An 18092-nucleotide genomic window follows, 5' to 3' on the forward strand; every position below is an offset into this window, starting at 1 on the left:
CTCTAAAGAAACGAAGCTTTATTTGGTTCTTTATTTAATGCGTTTTATGAATTTGATTAATTACTTGAATTTCAAATAAATTTAAACGAAGTCGGTTTAAATTAAATAAAAAAAAAAAAAATAATATAAAATAAAATAAAAGAAAAAAATAAAAAAAAAAATAAAAAAAAAATAAAATAAAATAAAATAAAGGTATATTACTTTATATAAATATCGAGCTTCATATTATTATTCAAATATTTTACTCATATAGAAAAGTAAGTTAATAAAGAAAAAAAGACCTTATTGAAGTTGAAAGCAATTTGTCCAAGTTAAATAAGAATAATAAACAGCAAAAAAATTATCCAAGGCGTAACTAGACTGGCCATATTAGATCCTATAATAGTTGATATCCTTTGTGAAAAAAAAAACAAACCCTGTTACAAGCATTGAACAGCAATACAAAGAAATTTGTGTAATCAAGGCATCATTTAAAAATGTATGTAAAAAATAATAAAGATGGCGTATTACTTCTTAAAAGTAACCAACATCAAGTCTCTTTTATCAAAGTACCTTTTCTTAAAATCCCTGAAGAAAGTGAACTTGATTCTTATGATTCCTCAGTAATTGTTTTACAACATGTTCAGTGCACTAATTAGCTTCAAGAAAAAGATATCTAACTTTATCAAAGATGGCTTTGAAACTTTTAAAATTAAATGTTGACTTTACTGAAGTTCTGTTGAATTCTTTGAAAAGTATTGTATACACGTCTACTCTTGCAACTTTAGCAAGATAAAATGAAGTAGTAGCTACGAAAAAAAATTATATTTTGTATAATTACAAAAAGGGAACACTTTTAGTATTTTTTGGTTATTTTTCTCAGATCAAGAATCTATTTCTAAATTGGGAAAAGCTTAAAGAGACAGTTACAAGTGTCTTGAATTTGTGGAAAATTGTCAAAATACAAATCTCTATTCAAAGTTTCATTTGTGATTCAAGTAACTGTATATCATTTATGAGGAATTCACAAAGAATAGATTTATCATGGAGAGTAAATCATTGAAGATAGTTTTTTTTTTAAAAAAAAAAAAAAAAAAAAAAAAAAAAAAAAAAAAGTGTATGGGAAGTGGCAAGGGCTCCCTTTTGCACACTGTTTAAGCAAGAAAAAAAATTATCATTAAAGGTAATTGACTTTTAGTAACATCAATTCGGATGAGCCTTTCATGCCTGGTACAAAACTAGGATGTGATCTGGATACTGTTTATAATTTTATAATCACAGTTAAACAAGGAATTCAAGATGGAACTTTTACTCCTGTAAAATATACTGATCCAAGTAGCGCTCGTTTTTTTTTCTCGACTCTTCTTTCATACATGGTAAAAATAAAATCAATTTAAATAGATCCTTGAGCATTTTAGTAAATTTTCGACCAAAGTGATGTGGATCCTTGTTTACGTAAATGAAATCGAATCATTTCTCTTGATGAATAGCTTAAGTTGCTTCAATGGTTATTTGACAACCAAAGTTAGTGTACCATTCTTCTTTCTTATCACATTATTTTAATATTCCTTTTATATTTTCTCTTTCTCTCTCTTCATCTCTTTCTCTTTCTTTTTCACCTTGTATCTCACAAAGACTTTTAGCTTCATTTTCACTTTTCTTTTGTTTGGCTAATTTGAGCAATTCAGTATCATTTAGACACTACAGACTCATAAAGATTAAAAATTTGAATATGTAGTAAAGAAAAAAAAATGATTTAATGGAATAGATTTTATTAACTATACTCTAATTATTAACAGTTCAGTACCTGAAGCGTTATATCAATTTTTAGAACTTCTTTTTTTTTTCTTTTCAAAATTATAGAAAAAGGAAAAGAAATATAGTTCTTACTATATTGGTTGATAAATAATATATAAGTAAAAAGTATAATTTAGTGATTGGGCTATTTGTTTTTACTATACATACTTGCACCAGCATATCTGTAGGTGTTATTAATGCGAACAGTCTTTAACACCTACTTTCAGTCCGTCTTTTATTCTCAAATATTTCGTTCTCAGATGAAGGAATACAGCTCGTTCATCAGTCGTTTACGTTACAAGATTCTAAAGCAATTAAAATTATCAAAATCAAATCTTTAGTGGTTCATTCCAAGTTTCAATTAGAAGTGGTGATTCGTTTGGTCCAATAATTTACAATGCAAGAATGTGTTTCTATTCTACAAGCATGTTTCTTATTTTGCACCCTACAGATAGAATATTTCCTATACAGTCATCTCACACACTATTTTCAGCCCTTTGTTTTCAATAGTATAAACTTATCAAGGTATTTTTTCAGCAACTTTATGCTTTCAATATCTTTAGCTTTTATTTGCATTTGTTTAAACAAAGTTATTATTAATTTTTAATTAATAATTTTGACTAATATCGTTCTAGACCGCTTTGCTGTTTGTAGAAAAAAAAAAAAAAAAAAAAAAAAAAAAAAAAAAAAAAAAAAAAAAAAAAAAAAACTTATGCACTGATTATGTTCTCTATATCTTCTATTAAACGTAGTTGTTGTACTCTATGTTGATGCCTTGGTTAGTTGCTCGATGATGATCGTTATCCTTATCTCTAACATTCAGCACTATAAAATTTGACTTGATAGTAATAGCATTCATTTAAATATCTCTCATATATGTGCCGTCGTCACCTCCTGTTACTGCCATCCCTTTTCATTGAAGATCCGCTATTATTCATTATGAACAAGCTTCCCCGTAGTAAAAAACCTAAGCAACTTTTTTTATTGATTTATATGTTGGTCTGGCATCTGTTCCACTCTTTATATGTGTATTAAATTATCTATTTTCAAGACATACTCCTTTCTCTTCTAATTTTTATATTTTTTTATTCTTTTTTTTTTCTTCCTTAACACCTTCTAAACTAACTAAAACAATAAGGCACATTTTAGTTCTATATATCCTATTTATTTATTATTAGTTTCCTCTTTTTATTTTTAATTATATAAAGAGTGTGTTCATAAATTACAAATGTATCATAGGAATTACTAACTAAAAAGAAAAAAAATAATTAATTATTCAAGTATTACGAATTATTATTTATTCAAAGTAATGAAAAAAAAAATGAATTTACTTTTACTTTTAGGTACTGCATTACTTAGTTACGGTGGGGAGGGTAGGATTTTGTAAACGGAAGGGGGGTGGTAGGAGGTTTAACGAAGACAACACTTTAAATAACCGCTTGATTCATATCCATTGCTAATTACTATAGCAATAAATGTATGCCTTTATAGCTTTCTTGACACACTTTAACAAAACCTGATGAATTCAGGTTCAAGTTGTCAAGCAACAATGAACACGATAATACATTGCTACGCGTGATAGACAAAATAAATAATAATAATTTTTTTTATGACAGTCAAAGTTTTCTTTAATTTTATTGGACCACAAGACCTTTTTTATTCTATTTTTTATTTTTTTCTCTACAAGACTTTTTTTTTTTTTCTTTTTTCTTTAATTATAATTATTAGATTAAAAAAAAAACTAATGGAATCTCAACAATCAAGTACGGCAAAAATATGAACTGCTTTACTCAAATATTAATTAATTACTTTTTTATAACCTTTTTTTTTCTTTCTTTCTTTCTTTCTTTCTTCTTTAAATAGGCTCCTCTGGTGTAGATATTAAAAACAAGAACGGTAGTTTTACTGCTCCCACACCTCAAAATACACCAATCAATCCTGCTCCTATTACTTCAAATTATCGTCCTTCTATTCCCGCTATTTCTGAAGATGCAGAAACGATTAATACTAAGGGTATACATACATATATATATATATATATATATATATATATATATATAATAGGTTAATAAATAAGTGACTAATACATAGTATGATATTTAGGTTCATCATCTAATGATAACCCTCTCGCCGGTGCATTCACTGGTAATCCAGCTCTTATCAGCATGCTTCAGGGTAAATTAGGTACTTTGGTAGGCCGTCCTTCAGGTTATATCGATCAATTACCTGCATCTGTCAAACGTCGTTTGAATGGTCTCAAATACCTTCAATCAAAGCATGCTGAACTTGAAAATAAATTCCAAGAAGAGGTTTTGGCTTTAGAAAAGAAATATCTTGAACTCTATCAACCTTTATATGATAAACGTGCCAAGATGATCAATGGTACATATGAACCTACTGATGAAGAAGTTGCTTTGGGTAAAAAAGTAGATGAAGAGGAAGATGTGGAAGAAGAGGAAGAAGAAGATAAAAAGACAGCAAATGAAGAAGAAGATGATGATGTAAAGGGTGTTCCTGAATTCTGGTTAACTTTATTAAAGAATCATCCCCAAATTTTTGAAACAATTACTGAAGAAGATGAAGGAGCCTTGAAACATTTATTGGATGTTCGTATGTCTTATATGGATCAGCCTGGCTTCAAACTTGAATTTGAATTTTCTGAAAATGACTACTTTACTAATAAGGTTCTCACAAAGACTTACTACTATCAAGACCATGCTTATGGTGGTGACTTTGTTTATGATCACGCTGAGGGTTGTCAAGTGGATTGGAAGGAAGGTAAAGACTTAACCGTCACTGTTGAAACTAAAAAGCAACGTCATAAAGGCACCAATAAGACTCGTGTCGTCAAACGTACCGTTCCTTCTAATTCCTTCTTCCACTTCTTTAATCCTCCTACTATTCCTGATGAAGATGAAGAACTTGATGAAGAAGAAGCCGAAGGTTTAGATGCAAAACTTGAAGCCGATTATGAAATGGGTGAAGAATTTAAAGATAAGATTATTCCACATGCTGTTGATTACTTTACTGGCAAAGCACTTCAATACGAAGACTATGAAGACGAAGATGATTATGTAAGTTTTTTTTTTTTTTTTGTTATAAAAGCTTATTGTATACTAACTTGTATAATTAATTATAGAATGACTACTATGAAGATGAAGATGACGAAGAAGAAGATGATGATGAAGAAGATGATGATGACGATGATGATGATGATTCTACTGTAAGTTCCTCATTTATAACTTTTTTTATAAATAGTTTTATTTATTTATTTTTTGTTTCATTTTTTTTTAGCCTGCTAAATCAGAGAATGCTCCTGAATGCAAGCAATCTTAATTTCATCTATTTTTTATTGTAATATTTCTTTTATATATACACACATGCACATATATATTATATACATATATATATGTATATACATTCACAACATTACATAAATAAAAATTGAGTTTTTCTTTAAGAATATATTTATTTATTTTGTCGATAATTTCTTCTTCCCTATCGTCAAGTGAACAATAAAGACAAAAAGAGTTAATAAATGAATAAGCCAATAAATTTGATTATAAGCCTTAATTCCTCTTGCAAGCGTCAAGAGATCAAAGCCAACGATTGCATAATTAAAGCAAGTTGTGGCCGTCAACCAAGCAATTAATTTCCATGCATACAGACAAGTGGTATCTTGATCGATCCAGGGTTTCACAAAGGGAACATAGAACCGAGCACGAATGATACGTTCAGCAACCACAAATAAGAACTCCAGCAAGAAAGTTTGAAAATAATTAAAATGAAAGCCATGCCAGATAGCCAAGAAAAGCAATGCACCCAGTTGAGACAAGTCCTTATTACCCAAGAAACGAAGTCGTTTGAAAACATAATGTTTCACCCACAGGTTCGTATTGATGTTAAAGTTTGGAACTAAATGTTCAATTGAAGTAGATAATTCAAATTCAAGAGGCCTTGAGTTTGCTAATCCAGAGAAACTAGGTGCTGTATTCTCATCACCTTCTTGATAAGTAATACCAAAATAAGTGCAAGCCCCTAATAAAGAGAAAGCAATGAATATGTATATGTATATATTATTCTTTTTTTTTTACCTTCTGTTAATAACCATACACCTACATATTTGACAAATACCATCTTTCCACAAATCCAAAATTCAACAAGTTTTTTTAGAAATGATTGATTTGAAAATTCTGGTGTAAGGATATAAGAAGTAGGGTATATAGCACCTATTGTTTGAAGAAGAATGATATAGATAATACCAATCATTAAGCAACGATTGATATAGTTCTTTTGTGCCCTTTTAGTATGCATCAAAGCCTTCTTGTCGACTATCTTTTGTCGATTGTAGGGACCAGTAGATGATAAGAATCGATTATAAAGTGAAAAGGAAAATTGGGGTCCAATTAAAAAGGCAGAGGGAAAGAAACAATAGGCATAGACATCCTTTAACTTTGGTAACTTTTCTAAGGGTGAATCTGAGGGAAACGAATGAGGGCCACTTATTTTTTTCTCCGATGATTTCATAGTCGATGGTGTCGTCTTGTTATCCTTCATGATAGCACCGTCCATAAAGTCCATACTAAATCCCAAAAGACGTAAACATAAGACACATTGTGTCGTTGTCCAGCCAATATCATATCCATCAGAGGCGTAAAAATAATAGCCAATCATTAAATATAATAAATTAAATATCCAAACAAGCAACGCACTAACGCGTCGATTATGATAAAACCTGTCCGTTATGTAACATATATAATAACTAACAGCGATAGTAATTAAAGAATGAATTATCTCAAAGCTGTTAAAGAAAAAGGCAAGGGCAAGACCTGAGAGGAGAATGTATGTATTTCGTGCTTCTCGACTAGCATTAGGTTGTTGAATTACATATTTTTGATTGTATATATAGGCAATAGGATATGCTAACATGATAGTCATAAAGAGTCGAATATTAGGCTCTGACACACCAATTAACCATGATATGCCCTGTGTAATGAATCGCATTTTTTTTGTTTGTTAATTTATTTACTTTCTTCTTCTTCCTCTTATAAATGCCTTATTAAGGAAATTATACTAAAAAAAAAAAAAAAAAAAAAAAAAAAAAAAAAAATAGTTAAAGTTAAAGAAAAGAGCTTAAAATATATTCGTATATAAATGTATATATACATTGAAGAGAAACACGTATATTAAAAACTGCAAATATGATAGGCCAAGCAAATAATCTTAATTTAAAAAAAAAAAAAAAAAAAAAAAAAAAAAAAAAAAAAAAAAAGCCATGTGAAATTAAGACTTCTCTTTGATGAAATACAACGTTTTCAAGTAAGCTTCAAGAAAGAAAAAAAAATTTTTTTTTTTGTCGGCGGCGATAACAATAAGACATATAAATGCAGATCTTTTTATAAAAATAGAAAAATATCTTACTCTTATAAATATATATGCCTTAAAATAGCATTTATTTTTTTTATTTTAATATTTGCTTTATTTGTTAGGAATATTACATAGAAAAGAAGAATGTACAATAAATTAAAGTAATCTATTACTTGCGAAGCTTATGAATCTTTGCATCACAACCATTTTTAGGAATTGCTAAGCCAATACGATTATTGCTAGCATCGTAGATATGATAAAAATTATTAAGAAAGGCACCACCTAAGATCCAGGCCTTTTCGTCATCTGTGTTTCTATTAATTAAACTGTAGCATCTATCAGCATCACGTTTATCTTTTTTGATATAAAGTTTAGGAGGTAAAGAGATACGATAACCATTAAAGTCAAGTTTTAAAGTAGGATATTTTTCATCAAGATTATCGCAACATTTTAAAACGTATCTTTGATCGACTTCATCATATTCAGCATTAATAGCAGCGTTTAAAAGATCTGCTTGCTTTGAAGGAGCCGAGATATAATTAGAACCTGTAGTAAATGAAGCTAATGACTTGGGTGCCAGTTTAATATCTATCTTATCACCTAATTTAGCACATTTGATTTCTGTTTTCCAAAATGGAGAATCACCATAATCACAAGTAGGTAACTTAAAGTAAGCAATATCGCCCTTATAAACATTGTGGTCAACACCACCAAAGATAAATTCGCCTTCCTCTGATTCTTCATTATCTCTCTTTTGGTAGAATCCATTTCTGTTCGTTATATAAAAACTGAATTGTTGTGACGTCCTGCCATAAGCAGTTTGGAACCCATTCTGGGCAAATCCAGCACCATTGACAACTAAAAAAATAAAAATAAAATTAAGTTAATAAATGTAACTTATAAATTAAAGTCCTGGAATCTTTTTTTTTCTGTATTTTACATTGACGTTCTAAATATAAATAAATATATAAAAAAAAATGGGCTTAGTAAATTATACATATTCAAATTTAATTTTGTAAACTTTACTTGAAAGAGTTGAAGCTGAGTTATTGTAATAATTTGTAGAGCCATCAGCATTAAATCCACCTAGACCAAGAGATCCGACTATTTATTTAAAAAAAAACGTCATCATTTAGTAATAATAATTATTATTATTATTATTTTTAAAAAAAAAAATACGGAATTTACGATAGTTTTCACCACCAAGGCCTTTTACACTATAAGCGCTACCGAACATTTGATTACAAACTTGAAGTCCTGCAACAGACATGCATTCCTATTTGAAATTTTATATTAGGGGAGTTTTCCTTTTTTTTTTTGATTTATAATACTTTACAGTATATAATCTAGCATCAATACAAACTCCTTCATCATATTTGATTGAAACTTTTGGTCTATGAAGATTTACAGCTGTTGAAGATTCAGCAGGATTATAAAGGTGGGCTTGTTGACGACATTCTCGAGTACGACACTAAATGTATATAGAAAGGTTAATTCATTATATATAATAAAATAAAAAGAATTGAATATTACATCAACAGAAGGTATCCAAGTTAATGAATTGCTTGTGTCAAAAACAACTGGAAAATTTTGTGGAGGTGTACCTAATATTTTTATTTTATTTATTATTATCATCATTGAGCCGGAACTATATCCGATAATAAAATTTATTCTTTTTTTTTTTTTATTTCTTTTCTTTTCTACTAGACATACCGACTTTAATAGTTGCAATTGGCTATAAAGCAAAATATATACATTTGTTATTAAAATCATATAGTGTTATTATTATTTGAAATAATTTACCACTCCATCTTCTATTCTTATACGCTCTCTTCTTAAAGAGCATCTTTTTTCAAGTGTTGCTGCGAAAATATTTGGAATCAATAAGATTGACGATAATAATACAGTAAAACGCATATTTTTATTGTTATCAAGCAAATAAAAAAAAAAAGAAAAAGAAAGGAAGGGAAAAAAAAAAGGGAAAAGAATGATTTTTTTTTATGTTTTTGTTTTGGCTTAATATAAACGAATCGAAAAAAAAAAAGAAAGAGAAAGTTAAGGGGACGACCGTGTAACGTTGGTTACCCTTCTTATGACTAGACTAAACCAATGACCGGTACGGAACAAGAAACCATAGCAATAAGGGGAACCAAAAATAGATCAGCATTTCTATATTCATCATGTATATGTAACTATATTGTTTGTACTACAATGAATATTTATAATAATAATACATGTAAATGATATAAGATCTACTACTTTATGTCAGAAGGATTATAATAGAGTGTTAATTATGATAAAGATATTCATTAAGAGTATATAAAATTTATATTAAATAATGTCAATGAATTATTTAATAAGCCTTATTAAATATTGGTTTAGATAATAATATTAGCCACAATAATGAATAATAGATGTGAGGTAAATGTGTTACAATCAAACAGCCTTTTTATAAATCTAAATATACACATATATAAAGGGTTTATAAAAACCAAGCCAAATTTAAATTTAAGAAAAAAAAATCACAATTATAATGATCTTCAATTATCAAATTTAGAAATTATCATTATATTAAATTAAATAAGAGAAAGTAACAGCTGTCGCAATCAACATGAAAAGACTTTGTTCAAGATAATTTAGATTAGAAATCGACATTGAAGTAGAGGTACTTGTAGAATTAGAAGAAGGAACACTAGGCATAATTGAGACTACATTATTGCTTGGCTTTGCTGTTGCAGAAGGGGTAGAAGAAGGTGCAATAGAACTACTTGTAATGCTTTTTTTTTTTTTTTTTTTTTTTTTTAGGAAAAAAAAAAGGTAAATTTTCAGCCACATATTCACATGTTCATTCATTTATTATATTTCACTTACTTATTATAAGTTTGGGCAATTGAACAGAATGTGTCTTTTAATCCTTGTTGTGAAGCTCTACCAAGATTTTGAGGGCAATTATCAAAGCAAGTTAATTTAGCTGTATGCCACTATACAAACTATAAGTAAACAAATACTGTATGTTTATAATTATGGATTCAATGTGTTTTACCTTACAAAGACATGCATAATCTACATAATGGATGAATATTAAATTGTTTAGTTTGGTAATAATAATAAGCCTTAGCCAATTCTATTTTTACCTCTATCAATACAAGTCTTTAAATAATTATCCTCATTTGAAAGACAGGTGTCCAATCTATGAATCATTATTTATTTATTTATTTTATTTTATTTTTGGTATATTTTAATCTAGATCTGTATTTATATAAACTAGTCTACACATACACGTTTTGGGCTGCACAAGCAGCAGTTTGAGCAGCTACCATTTGAGAAAACGCAAATACAAGTGCGACAGCAACAAAGAAATATTTCATTTTGATTAAAAAAGAAAAAGAAAAAAGAAAAAAGAAAAAAGAAAAAAGAAAAAAGAAAAAAGAAAAAAGAAAAAAGAAAAATTAAACTTAATTATTCATTCTTTTTTATATAATTATACTATAGGAGAAAGATATAAAAAGGAGAAGTTTGAAAGGAGATACGCATAATAGCCATCTTTCATAGTATGTAAACCTGTTAATAAGAAGGGAGAAAGTATATTCAAGCATTGAAATTTTGCTATTTATTAAGAAATATAAGTGTATATATACACATAAATGGTAAATAAAAACCTCTTTAAAAGTTTACTTTATTTCTGTTTATCAGCTTTGCCCGATCAACAAGTTTTATGATAGTATCTTGTGACTCTTGAAACTTGATTCAATCTGGTAGTTCTTTTACTTTATTTTTATTGACATTTAATATGTGTCGATCTATATCTTAAAGTTATCTTTTGGTCACGGTCACTGCCTCTATTGGAAATTTAGCTGCCTTGTCGGTTAAAGAATATATAAATGTATATCCTTCTAATAGTTAGAAAAATACGGCTAGTAAATCTACATGCTACAAATTCTTCAAAAGAACTAGTAAATTCTATTGATTATATCATAAATTTAATTACAATATAATCCATAAAATTACTTTATTTATACTGACATCTTATTTACTCTAAAAGTATCCATAATTTTTAGGAAATTAAAAAGAACAGCCCTCAGCACACTATGTATGGCTTCATAAAAAAGGGGTAAAAAATAATAATAATAATCATAAAACTGCTTCAATATAAAATAATCTATTATTGTACATAATAAGTATATACATTTATGTATATAAGAAGACCATCACCGGCAATTAGTAATTCTAATTCGCCTACTGTAACCCTATGATATATGCACCTTATTAATTATATAACAAATGACTTTATTAGGTATTTTGTAATACGCCTTTTTTTTTTTTTTTTTTTTTTTTACAAGTACGATGATTTAAGTTCGGTAACTCTTGACTAAAACTATAATCTTTGAATATAATAATTTTGATAGCACCTTATTCTGCATGTAATTGAATTTATGCAATCATTTTTTTCCCTTTATAGACGAATAGGTAATAAAGTATTATATTTAGTAGACTTATTCAGACACTAATTCTGTAGTAGCGCTAGTAAAAGTTATCGTAATTAGGAAAACTTCAAGCAAAGATACTAGAGGTGATATTTAATTATATTAAAATAAGAGGGGAATAATAATAACAATGAGAGACCAAATGCTTGTATACAAATGAGAGAGAAGTAGCGTGACCGTAAATCATATCCAAGTTGACTCAGCGTGAAAAGTACGTTTTTTTTTTTCACTTCTTTCGCTTACTTAAACTTAACTTGTTCCTTTTAAGTTTTTTTGAAAGTTGAAGGCTATGTAAAATGTTCTCATCATCATCATCATCATCATCATCATCTGATAAAATGATTACATCACTGTTCAAACTGGCCTTTTCTATTATTAATTGTTGGGTATCATCACCACTGCTTACGAAAGAAGAAGAAGAAGAAGAAAGAGAAAAATGATGATTTTCCTTTTCATTTTTGCTCAAAGGTATATCATCGCCAGTCATTATCTCTATTACATTAGTTTGTTGCTTCGATTCTTCTGATTTCATTTTTATTATTTTCTTTTCAGCTATTACAAGCGACCTTAATCCATTATCCATTTCTTTAACGTTTATCTTTTGCTTTTTATTATTCTTCTTCACTTTGTTCGATAATAGCTTCTCGTCTACCGTCTTTAGATTACTTGTCTCGGTTAACACTGTTGTACTTTTCCTCTTTTTTGTCTTTTTGTTTGTTGGTTTGGTTTCATGTGTTTTTGAATTATCATCATTTGTAGTGGTGGGTTTTTTATTCAATACATGTGATGATGATGTTAGGGTGGAAATGACTGTTAGTGGTTGACTTGACGCGCTTTGTGATGAACTTTTGGTCTTTGAAAGTGATAAAGATAATTTGTTCTTTTTTGATCCGTTTTTTATTGAATCGAATTCAAGTCCAGCTTGTTCCTCTTCTTTCATTTTTTCTTCGGTCTCTGTTGGTGGATTTTCCTATTTGAATAATAATTAAAAATTAGTAAAAATAACGCTATTTATAAAACAACATATACAATAGACGTATTCTCTTCTAACATCACAGCTTCCTCTGTTGCATATTTTTTGGTATACTCTATAGCTTTTTGTTTAAAGGTTGGATAATCAAGTTGAAATTCTTTAGCAATGTCAGCATCAAGAGGATCATCAGGATTAGGATCAGCTAATAATTGACTCAAAAGAATTAATGTAGTTGACAAGTTCAGGGCAGGCTTCCAACCTCCCCTTTCGCCTTTTTTTAAAATGTCTGCACAGATTCTGCCTGCATCATCAATGTTAGGATGATAAATAGATGTTATAAACCGTATTTGTGGAGGATCGAATGGGTAATTTTGTGGTATTTGTATAGTGAGTTTAAATAATCCTTTTTCATAAGGTGAATCAGGTGGTCCTTTAATATCTAGTTATATAACGAGAAAAGTAATTAAATTTCTAGATTTAACAAAGACCAGAAAACATATATATAAATTTACAAGCTTCCAAATCTGTCAATTTGTCTTCTTTGGGATAACAGCTAATACCTGGCGGGGGATCTCTCTCTAAATTCACTACATGTATAATAAGTAAACAGTAGACATAGAGATTCTAATAAAAAAAAACTACTTGATAAAACATACTTAATTCCTTCTTCAATCTATTGTTTAGAATCTCACTATTCATTTTTGAAATAATTATAGAATGAAGACAAATAATAATAGTATGAATAATAAGATTTTTTTTTTTTTTTTTTTGAACTCTTTTTCAAATCGCGCTGCTTACTTTTTTATTCTGGCGTTTATTCGTGTTTTACGGTTAAAGAAGTTGCTGCTCCTCTCTCCATTAAACACACATAATTTATATTTTTGAAGTAGTGTTGATTGAAATACAATATGAGTAATAGATATAGTCAAAAATTATGCTGGTTCTTAAGAAAAAAAGAGGGGGCTATTTTATTTTATAACAAATTTAAACTGCATATTTGTTTATTTCAAATTTTCCTGAAAAACTACTATATGACAAAGAGTAATTATTGCTTCAATACAAGATAATCTAGAGTAAAACTGTATAAATAACTTATAAATGAAATACAAATAATACAGCAATCTTAGTTTAGAGAATGAAGAGATGCTATTAATTGGCACGAATAAAAAAAAAAAGAAAGAAAGAAAGAAAGAAAGAAAGAGAAAAGAGTGAGTGAGAGGAAGTTAGCGTGACCATATAAAAAATGCTACGAACACCTACTTGAAAGAGATGTTATTCTTTTATGCCTCAAGCATATTAATTTAAGTCGCAGTCTTTTAGGGGGGATTTATTACATAATTATTCTGGTAAAAATCTAAAATAGAAATGATTTTAAAGCATCTTCAGAATATGAATTCGTTGTGTGATATAACAGCATCGTTCATCTCCGTCTAAATCCACATCTTTTCTTTTATTATCACATGAAGGCGTAGTACTATTGACAGATACGATTAAAATTGAATTTTTATTTTTTTATTTTCTTTTATTTTCTTTTTTTTTCTTTTCTTTTCTTTTGACTAAATGAGCACATAGCATTTTTCATCTGCTGTATTGCCCTAGTCAGTTTTAATAATATGCAAGTAAGAACACCTCTCTTAAGAGACAAAAGGAAAAAGAATAAAAGTATATATGTAAAAGATAGGATAAATAGAATGAGTTAAAGGGAAACAAAGTAATTGGAAAAAAGATCAGTAAAATAAAATTCAGAGAGAGAGTACAAGGATATTAACACTTTTAATTGAGTAACCATTTCACTAGTAGTGCACCGGGTTCTGAGGGAGGATCTAGAGGTAGCTTTTTTTTTATGAAAGAGGTAATCCATTTCATATAGAGTGATACAAATAGATGGCCAACGGATTGTCTAAGGGGTCACATCCTGTGAGCGTTTTAGCTTTTTAGTTGGCTAGTTGGTTCAGCAGGAAGGAGAGTGGGTCTGTGACCGTTCTTGGCATTTTGGAGTCTACAGTGCTTATGTAAACATTCAATGGAATGAGTACGATTAAACGTTTGAGAAGGATGGTAGGGACATGGACAAGGTATACCAAACATTGCAGGTTGTACGAACGGTTGCAGTTTTTGCCATATGTGAGATTGATCTACTGTATCGTATGCCGATTTTATATCAAGAAAAATCAACGTCGATTTGAAGCGATGATATTGACGTAGAATATGATAGAGTTCTGTGAGGCATAAGACCTGGTCAAGGGAACTACAAACTGCACGAAAACCTCCTTGTGTTATATCTAATGGAGGGCTAGTGTAAATGAGTTCATGATATATGCGTTTTTTTTCAAACAACTTTCTAAAGGTAGATATTAGATTAATCGGTCGAAAGTTGGCTGGATCTATTGGACCTTTTTTTTTTTGTGGATAGGAACCACTCATGCCACTGGTCATGATAGTAGTGTACAAGACCTCCCCCAACATAATTGGAACTACTTGAATTGGATCACTATTTTCATGATAAATTTCCATTCCTTCCCGTTGATCCTGATTGCAAACTGTTAAATTGGTTATCCAAGTAATAGTATAAGTCTCTCTGTTTATTCTGGTCTCCTTTTTTTTTTCATTATATCTCTTTTCTTTTATTCTTTTATATATTTTAATTATTTTGTTCTTTCCTTTTTCTATTTCTTTTTTACTCATTTGTCTCTTGGGAGGTTTTTTACTCTTATAACCACTTCATAACAGGCTCAGGCAATACAGCACATTACGTTGCTACATGCTCACTGCCAAAAAAAAAATTACACAGAAATAAAATAGAGTTTAATTCATAATAAAATCTGACTAAGTGGCTTGTGACCGCTTTTACTAATTAAGCTTCTTAGGTAATAACTTGATGTGCTTATTTTTTTTTTTTTTTCAAAATCTTTTTTGTTTCTATTTTATCCTTTATATAAATATATAATGCCACCAAAGAAGAAGCAAACCAGTTCACTCGGTAGAGCAGTTATCAAATCTCGTTTTCAAGGACAGAGAGCTATTGGTATTGATGAAGGCAAACTTGTAAGTAAATTTAGCACATTGTTGATAGATCCCCTAATATTTTCGTAGCATACAACTGACTATAATGAACAACCTAAATGGGTTAAAATGCAAAGTATTACACAAGAAAATGACTTGGATGCATTCTTAAGTACTGCTGCTCTTGCTGGTACAGACTTTACAGCTGGTAAATTTCCCTTTTATTCTATTCTATTTTAATTTTAATTTTTCAAGGCACCTTTTATTTTATTTTTAATGTTATCGAGCCCTAACTGTGTTGTTGTTTTCTTTTTTCTTTTTTTCTTATAGAAAGATTAAATGTGAAAGTTATTCAAAACGATTATCATAATCCCTTTTTAAATTCAGAACAAGAAGAAAAAGAGCGCATCAAGAAGCAAGAAGCAAATGTGGATCGACTTGCGATTCCACGTAAACCCCATTGGGATAAAACGATGACAGCAGAACAAGTACAACGAAATGAGCGTGAGAGCTTTTTAGATTGGCGTCGAACGATGGCTGCCTTGGAAGATGAGGAAGGTTTATTATTAACACCCTTTGAAAAGAATCTCGAAGTGTGGCGTCAGTTGTGGAGAGTCATTGAAAGATCTCAATTAATTGTGCAAATTGTTGATGCTCGTAATCCTTTATTGTTTAGATCAGCAGATTTAGAAAAATATGTCAAGGAAGTAGACGAAAATAAAGCAAACTTATTATTAATTAATAAGGCTGATTTCTTGACTGAAAAACAAAGAAAGACCTGGGCTGATTACTTTGATGCAAATGGAATTAAATATACTTTCTTTTCAGCTGCTCTTGCTAATGAGAAAATGCGTGAAGAAGAAGAAAAGCGAAAACGTGAAGAATTAGAAGCCAGTTTGAAGGCACAAAAAGATGAAGAAAATGAAAGTGAAGAAGAAGGAGAAGGAGAGGAGAAAGAAGAAGGAGAGAAGAAAGAAGAGGAAAAGAAAGAAGAGGAAAAGAAAGAAGAGGAAAAGAAAGAAGATCTTGAAAAGTTAACAGAAAAGATATCAAAAACTACAATTGAGTCAAGTAATAATAAACCAGAAGATGATCGAACACGTATTCGCACAACTACAGATTTATTAGATTTATTAATTGAACAAACACCTGTTATTAAAAGTATGCTTATACATAAAAAAAAATGGATAAAAAAATTAACTAATGACATCATAACCTGTAGATAATAACGGCGAAGTTGAAAAGATCACAATTGGTTTGGTTGGTTATCCTAATGTTGGTAAATCAAGTACAATTAATGCTATTATTGGTGAAAAGCGTGTGTCTGTATCATCTACTCCTGGTAAAACAAAGCATTTCCAAACTATTTATTTAACACCCTCAATTGTTCTCTGTGATTGTCCTGGTTTGGTCTTCCCTACCTTTTCAACAACTAAGGCTGATCAAGTTTGTAATGGTGTTTTACCTATTGATCAACTTCGTGAACATTCAGGTCCCTGTGCATTGGTAGCTAAACGTATTCCCAAAGCTGTTCTTGAAGCTACTTACGGTATTCGTATTCGTACAGTTCCTATCGAAGATGGTGGAACTGGTATTCCCACAAGTTCAGAATTTTGCTCTACGTATGCTGTCGCTAGAGGCTATTTCCGTTCAAGTCAGGGTAATCCTGATGAAGCTCGTGCTGCTAGATATATTTTAAAGGATTATGTTAATGTAAGTAAAGTCATGTATTCAATTTTATAATTTTTGATATTTATAGATGTATAGGGTAAACTTCTTTTCTGTCACCCTCCACCTGGAGTAGATGCAGATGAATTCAATAAAGAGAATCATGAAGCAGCGCTTAAAATATTCAAAAAATTAGCTCCCTCAGTACGAGTACCAGCAAAGGCCTTAAATTATATTGCACCCTCTGATGGATCTAAATCCCAACCTGGATCTAAAACAGATGCAGTGGATAAAGCCTTTTTCGAAAAGCAATTATCACAACCTCAGGTGAGCGGAAAGAACTCTGCAGCAGCTTCACTCACTGGTGGTCGTGTTACTTTATTCCCTCATCAACGTATGCTTGCAGATGATGGTACACCTATGAATAGAAAAGCTCGCTTGGCTTTAATCCAAGCAAGTTTGGGACTTGATCCAGATGAAGTTAGATCAAAGAAGCATAAAAAGGGAAAGAAGCACGTTAAAGTTAGAAGTGGTGCTGGTTATGATTATATGTAAATGAAATATCCACTTTAGAAAAAAAAAATAATATACAACTTTAAAAAAGGAAGAACCGTTATAATTTGTATAAATTGTATAATTTTTAGCTTAATAGTATAAATATAAATGCATTTTTTTTTCTTTTTTTATACGTCATTTTAATTGGATAATAATGATTATTGATAATGGCCTCAAACATGCTGCTTATAAATTAATACGAAAAAAAAAAAAAAAAAAAAAAAAAAAAAAAACACCCCTTCCCCATTCAGGGTTATTATTATTTT

The 18092-nt window shown here is 29.6% G+C and overlaps 8 protein-coding genes across 8 annotated transcripts; 4 read left to right on the top strand and 4 right to left on the bottom strand.

Moving 5' to 3' along the window:
• Positions 1-267: 267 nt before the first annotated feature.
• BX663DRAFT_577670 (uncharacterized protein) lies at positions 268-1881 on the top strand (the record flags this gene model as incomplete). Its single annotated transcript, XM_051532178.1, has 5 exons — positions 268-602; positions 827-977; positions 1261-1355; positions 1381-1503; positions 1843-1881. Exons 1-5 carry the CDS (start codon positions 477-479, stop codon positions 1879-1881), a joined length of 534 nt encoding a protein of 177 aa, XP_051386523.1. The 5' UTR covers positions 268-476.
• A 246-nt stretch (positions 1882-2127) lies between these two features.
• On the top strand, positions 2128-2437 carry BX663DRAFT_196338 (uncharacterized protein). Its single transcript, XM_051521726.1, has one exon. The coding sequence runs from the start codon at positions 2174-2176 to the stop codon at positions 2381-2383; it is 210 nt and encodes a 69-aa protein (XP_051386524.1). The 5' UTR covers positions 2128-2173; the 3' UTR covers positions 2384-2437.
• A 1031-nt stretch (positions 2438-3468) lies between these two features.
• Positions 3469-5123, top strand: BX663DRAFT_496805 (uncharacterized protein). Its single transcript, XM_051525824.1, has 5 exons — positions 3469-3539; positions 3640-3789; positions 3880-4850; positions 4916-4999; positions 5071-5123. The coding sequence occupies exons 1-5, from the start codon at positions 3521-3523 to the stop codon at positions 5110-5112; spliced, it is 1266 nt and encodes a 421-aa protein (XP_051386525.1). The 5' UTR covers positions 3469-3520; the 3' UTR covers positions 5113-5123.
• A 2-nt stretch (positions 5124-5125) lies between these two features.
• BX663DRAFT_196384 (MBOAT, membrane-bound O-acyltransferase family-domain-containing protein) lies at positions 5126-6841 on the bottom strand. Its single transcript, XM_051521727.1, has 3 exons — positions 6806-6841; positions 5871-6734; positions 5126-5814 (listed from the first exon to the last, which is right to left on the bottom strand). Exons 2-3 carry the CDS (start codon positions 6712-6714, stop codon positions 5249-5251), a joined length of 1410 nt encoding a protein of 469 aa, XP_051386526.1. The 5' UTR covers positions 6715-6734; positions 6806-6841; the 3' UTR covers positions 5126-5248.
• Positions 6842-7197: 356 nt separating this feature from the next.
• BX663DRAFT_496811 (aspartic peptidase domain-containing protein) lies at positions 7198-9103 on the bottom strand. The gene is made up of 8 exons (XM_051525825.1): positions 8947-9103; positions 8857-8878; positions 8677-8747; positions 8480-8614; positions 8332-8419; positions 8170-8247; positions 8084-8092; positions 7198-8001 (listed from the first exon to the last, which is right to left on the bottom strand). The coding sequence occupies exons 1-8, from the start codon at positions 9058-9060 to the stop codon at positions 7313-7315; spliced, it is 1206 nt and encodes a 401-aa protein (XP_051386527.1). The 5' UTR covers positions 9061-9103; the 3' UTR covers positions 7198-7312.
• A 611-nt stretch (positions 9104-9714) lies between these two features.
• Positions 9715-10511, bottom strand: BX663DRAFT_548711 (uncharacterized protein; the record flags this gene model as incomplete). Its single annotated transcript, XM_051531096.1, has 5 exons — positions 9715-9919; positions 10015-10124; positions 10187-10206; positions 10278-10333; positions 10423-10511. The coding sequence occupies 5 exons, from the start codon at positions 10509-10511 to the stop codon at positions 9715-9717; spliced, it is 480 nt and encodes a 159-aa protein (XP_051386528.1).
• Positions 10512-12638: 2127 nt separating this feature from the next.
• BX663DRAFT_529241 (ubiquitin-conjugating enzyme/RWD-like protein) lies at positions 12639-15036 on the bottom strand (the record flags this gene model as incomplete). The annotated part of the gene is made up of 3 exons (XM_051530227.1): positions 12639-13039; positions 13113-13187; positions 15018-15036. 3 exons carry the CDS (start codon positions 15034-15036, stop codon positions 12639-12641), a joined length of 495 nt encoding a protein of 164 aa, XP_051386529.1.
• A 485-nt stretch (positions 15037-15521) lies between these two features.
• Positions 15522-17970, top strand: BX663DRAFT_496834 (uncharacterized protein). Its single transcript, XM_051525826.1, has 5 exons — positions 15522-15645; positions 15694-15811; positions 15934-16764; positions 16826-17316; positions 17371-17970. Exons 1-5 carry the CDS (start codon positions 15547-15549, stop codon positions 17824-17826), a joined length of 1995 nt encoding a protein of 664 aa, XP_051386530.1. The 5' UTR covers positions 15522-15546; the 3' UTR covers positions 17827-17970.
• The last annotated feature ends 122 nt before the right edge of the window (positions 17971-18092 follow it).

This window comes from Cokeromyces recurvatus (assembly GCF_025118155.1).
Source record: "Cokeromyces recurvatus strain NRRL 2243 chromosome Unknown BX663scaffold_3, whole genome shotgun sequence".
Lineage (NCBI taxonomy): Eukaryota > Fungi > Mucoromycota > Mucoromycetes > Mucorales > Mucoraceae > Cokeromyces > Cokeromyces recurvatus.

Bases quoted from the DNA above. Each gene is read 5' to 3' on its own strand.
- BX663DRAFT_196338 (XM_051521726.1), top strand. From the start codon at position 2,174: ATGCAAGAATGTGTTTCTATTCTACAAGCATGTTTCTTATTTTGCACC.
- BX663DRAFT_496805 (XM_051525824.1), top strand. The intron at 3,790-3,879 runs GTATACATACAT...TATGATATTTAG, and splicing joins AGAAACGATTAATACTAAGG to GTTCATCATCTAATGATAAC. The intron at 5,000-5,070 runs GTAAGTTCCTCA...ATTTTTTTTTAG, and splicing joins ATGATGATGATGATTCTACT to CCTGCTAAATCAGAGAATGC.
- BX663DRAFT_196384 (XM_051521727.1), bottom strand. From the start codon at position 6,714: ATGACTATCATGTTAGCATATCCTATTGCCTATATATACAATCAAAAA. The intron at 5,815-5,870 runs GTAAAAAAAAAA...TCTCTTTATTAG, and splicing joins TGTATGGTTATTAACAGAAG to GGGCTTGCACTTATTTTGGT.
- BX663DRAFT_496811 (XM_051525825.1), bottom strand. From the start codon at position 9,060: ATGCGTTTTACTGTATTATTATCGTCAATCTTATTGATTCCAAATATT. The intron at 8,879-8,946 runs GTAAATTATTTC...TTTGCTTTATAG, and splicing joins TAAGAATAGAAGATGGAGTG to CCAATTGCAACTATTAAAGT. The intron at 8,615-8,676 runs GTAATATTCAAT...ATATACATTTAG, and splicing joins CTTGGATACCTTCTGTTGAT to TGTCGTACTCGAGAATGTCG.
- BX663DRAFT_496834 (XM_051525826.1), top strand. From the start codon at position 15,547: ATGCCACCAAAGAAGAAGCAAACCAGTTCACTCGGTAGAGCAGTTATC. The intron at 15,812-15,933 runs GTAAATTTCCCT...TTTTTCTTATAG, and splicing joins TGGTACAGACTTTACAGCTG to AAAGATTAAATGTGAAAGTT. The intron at 16,765-16,825 runs GTATGCTTATAC...CATAACCTGTAG, and splicing joins ACAAACACCTGTTATTAAAA to ATAATAACGGCGAAGTTGAA.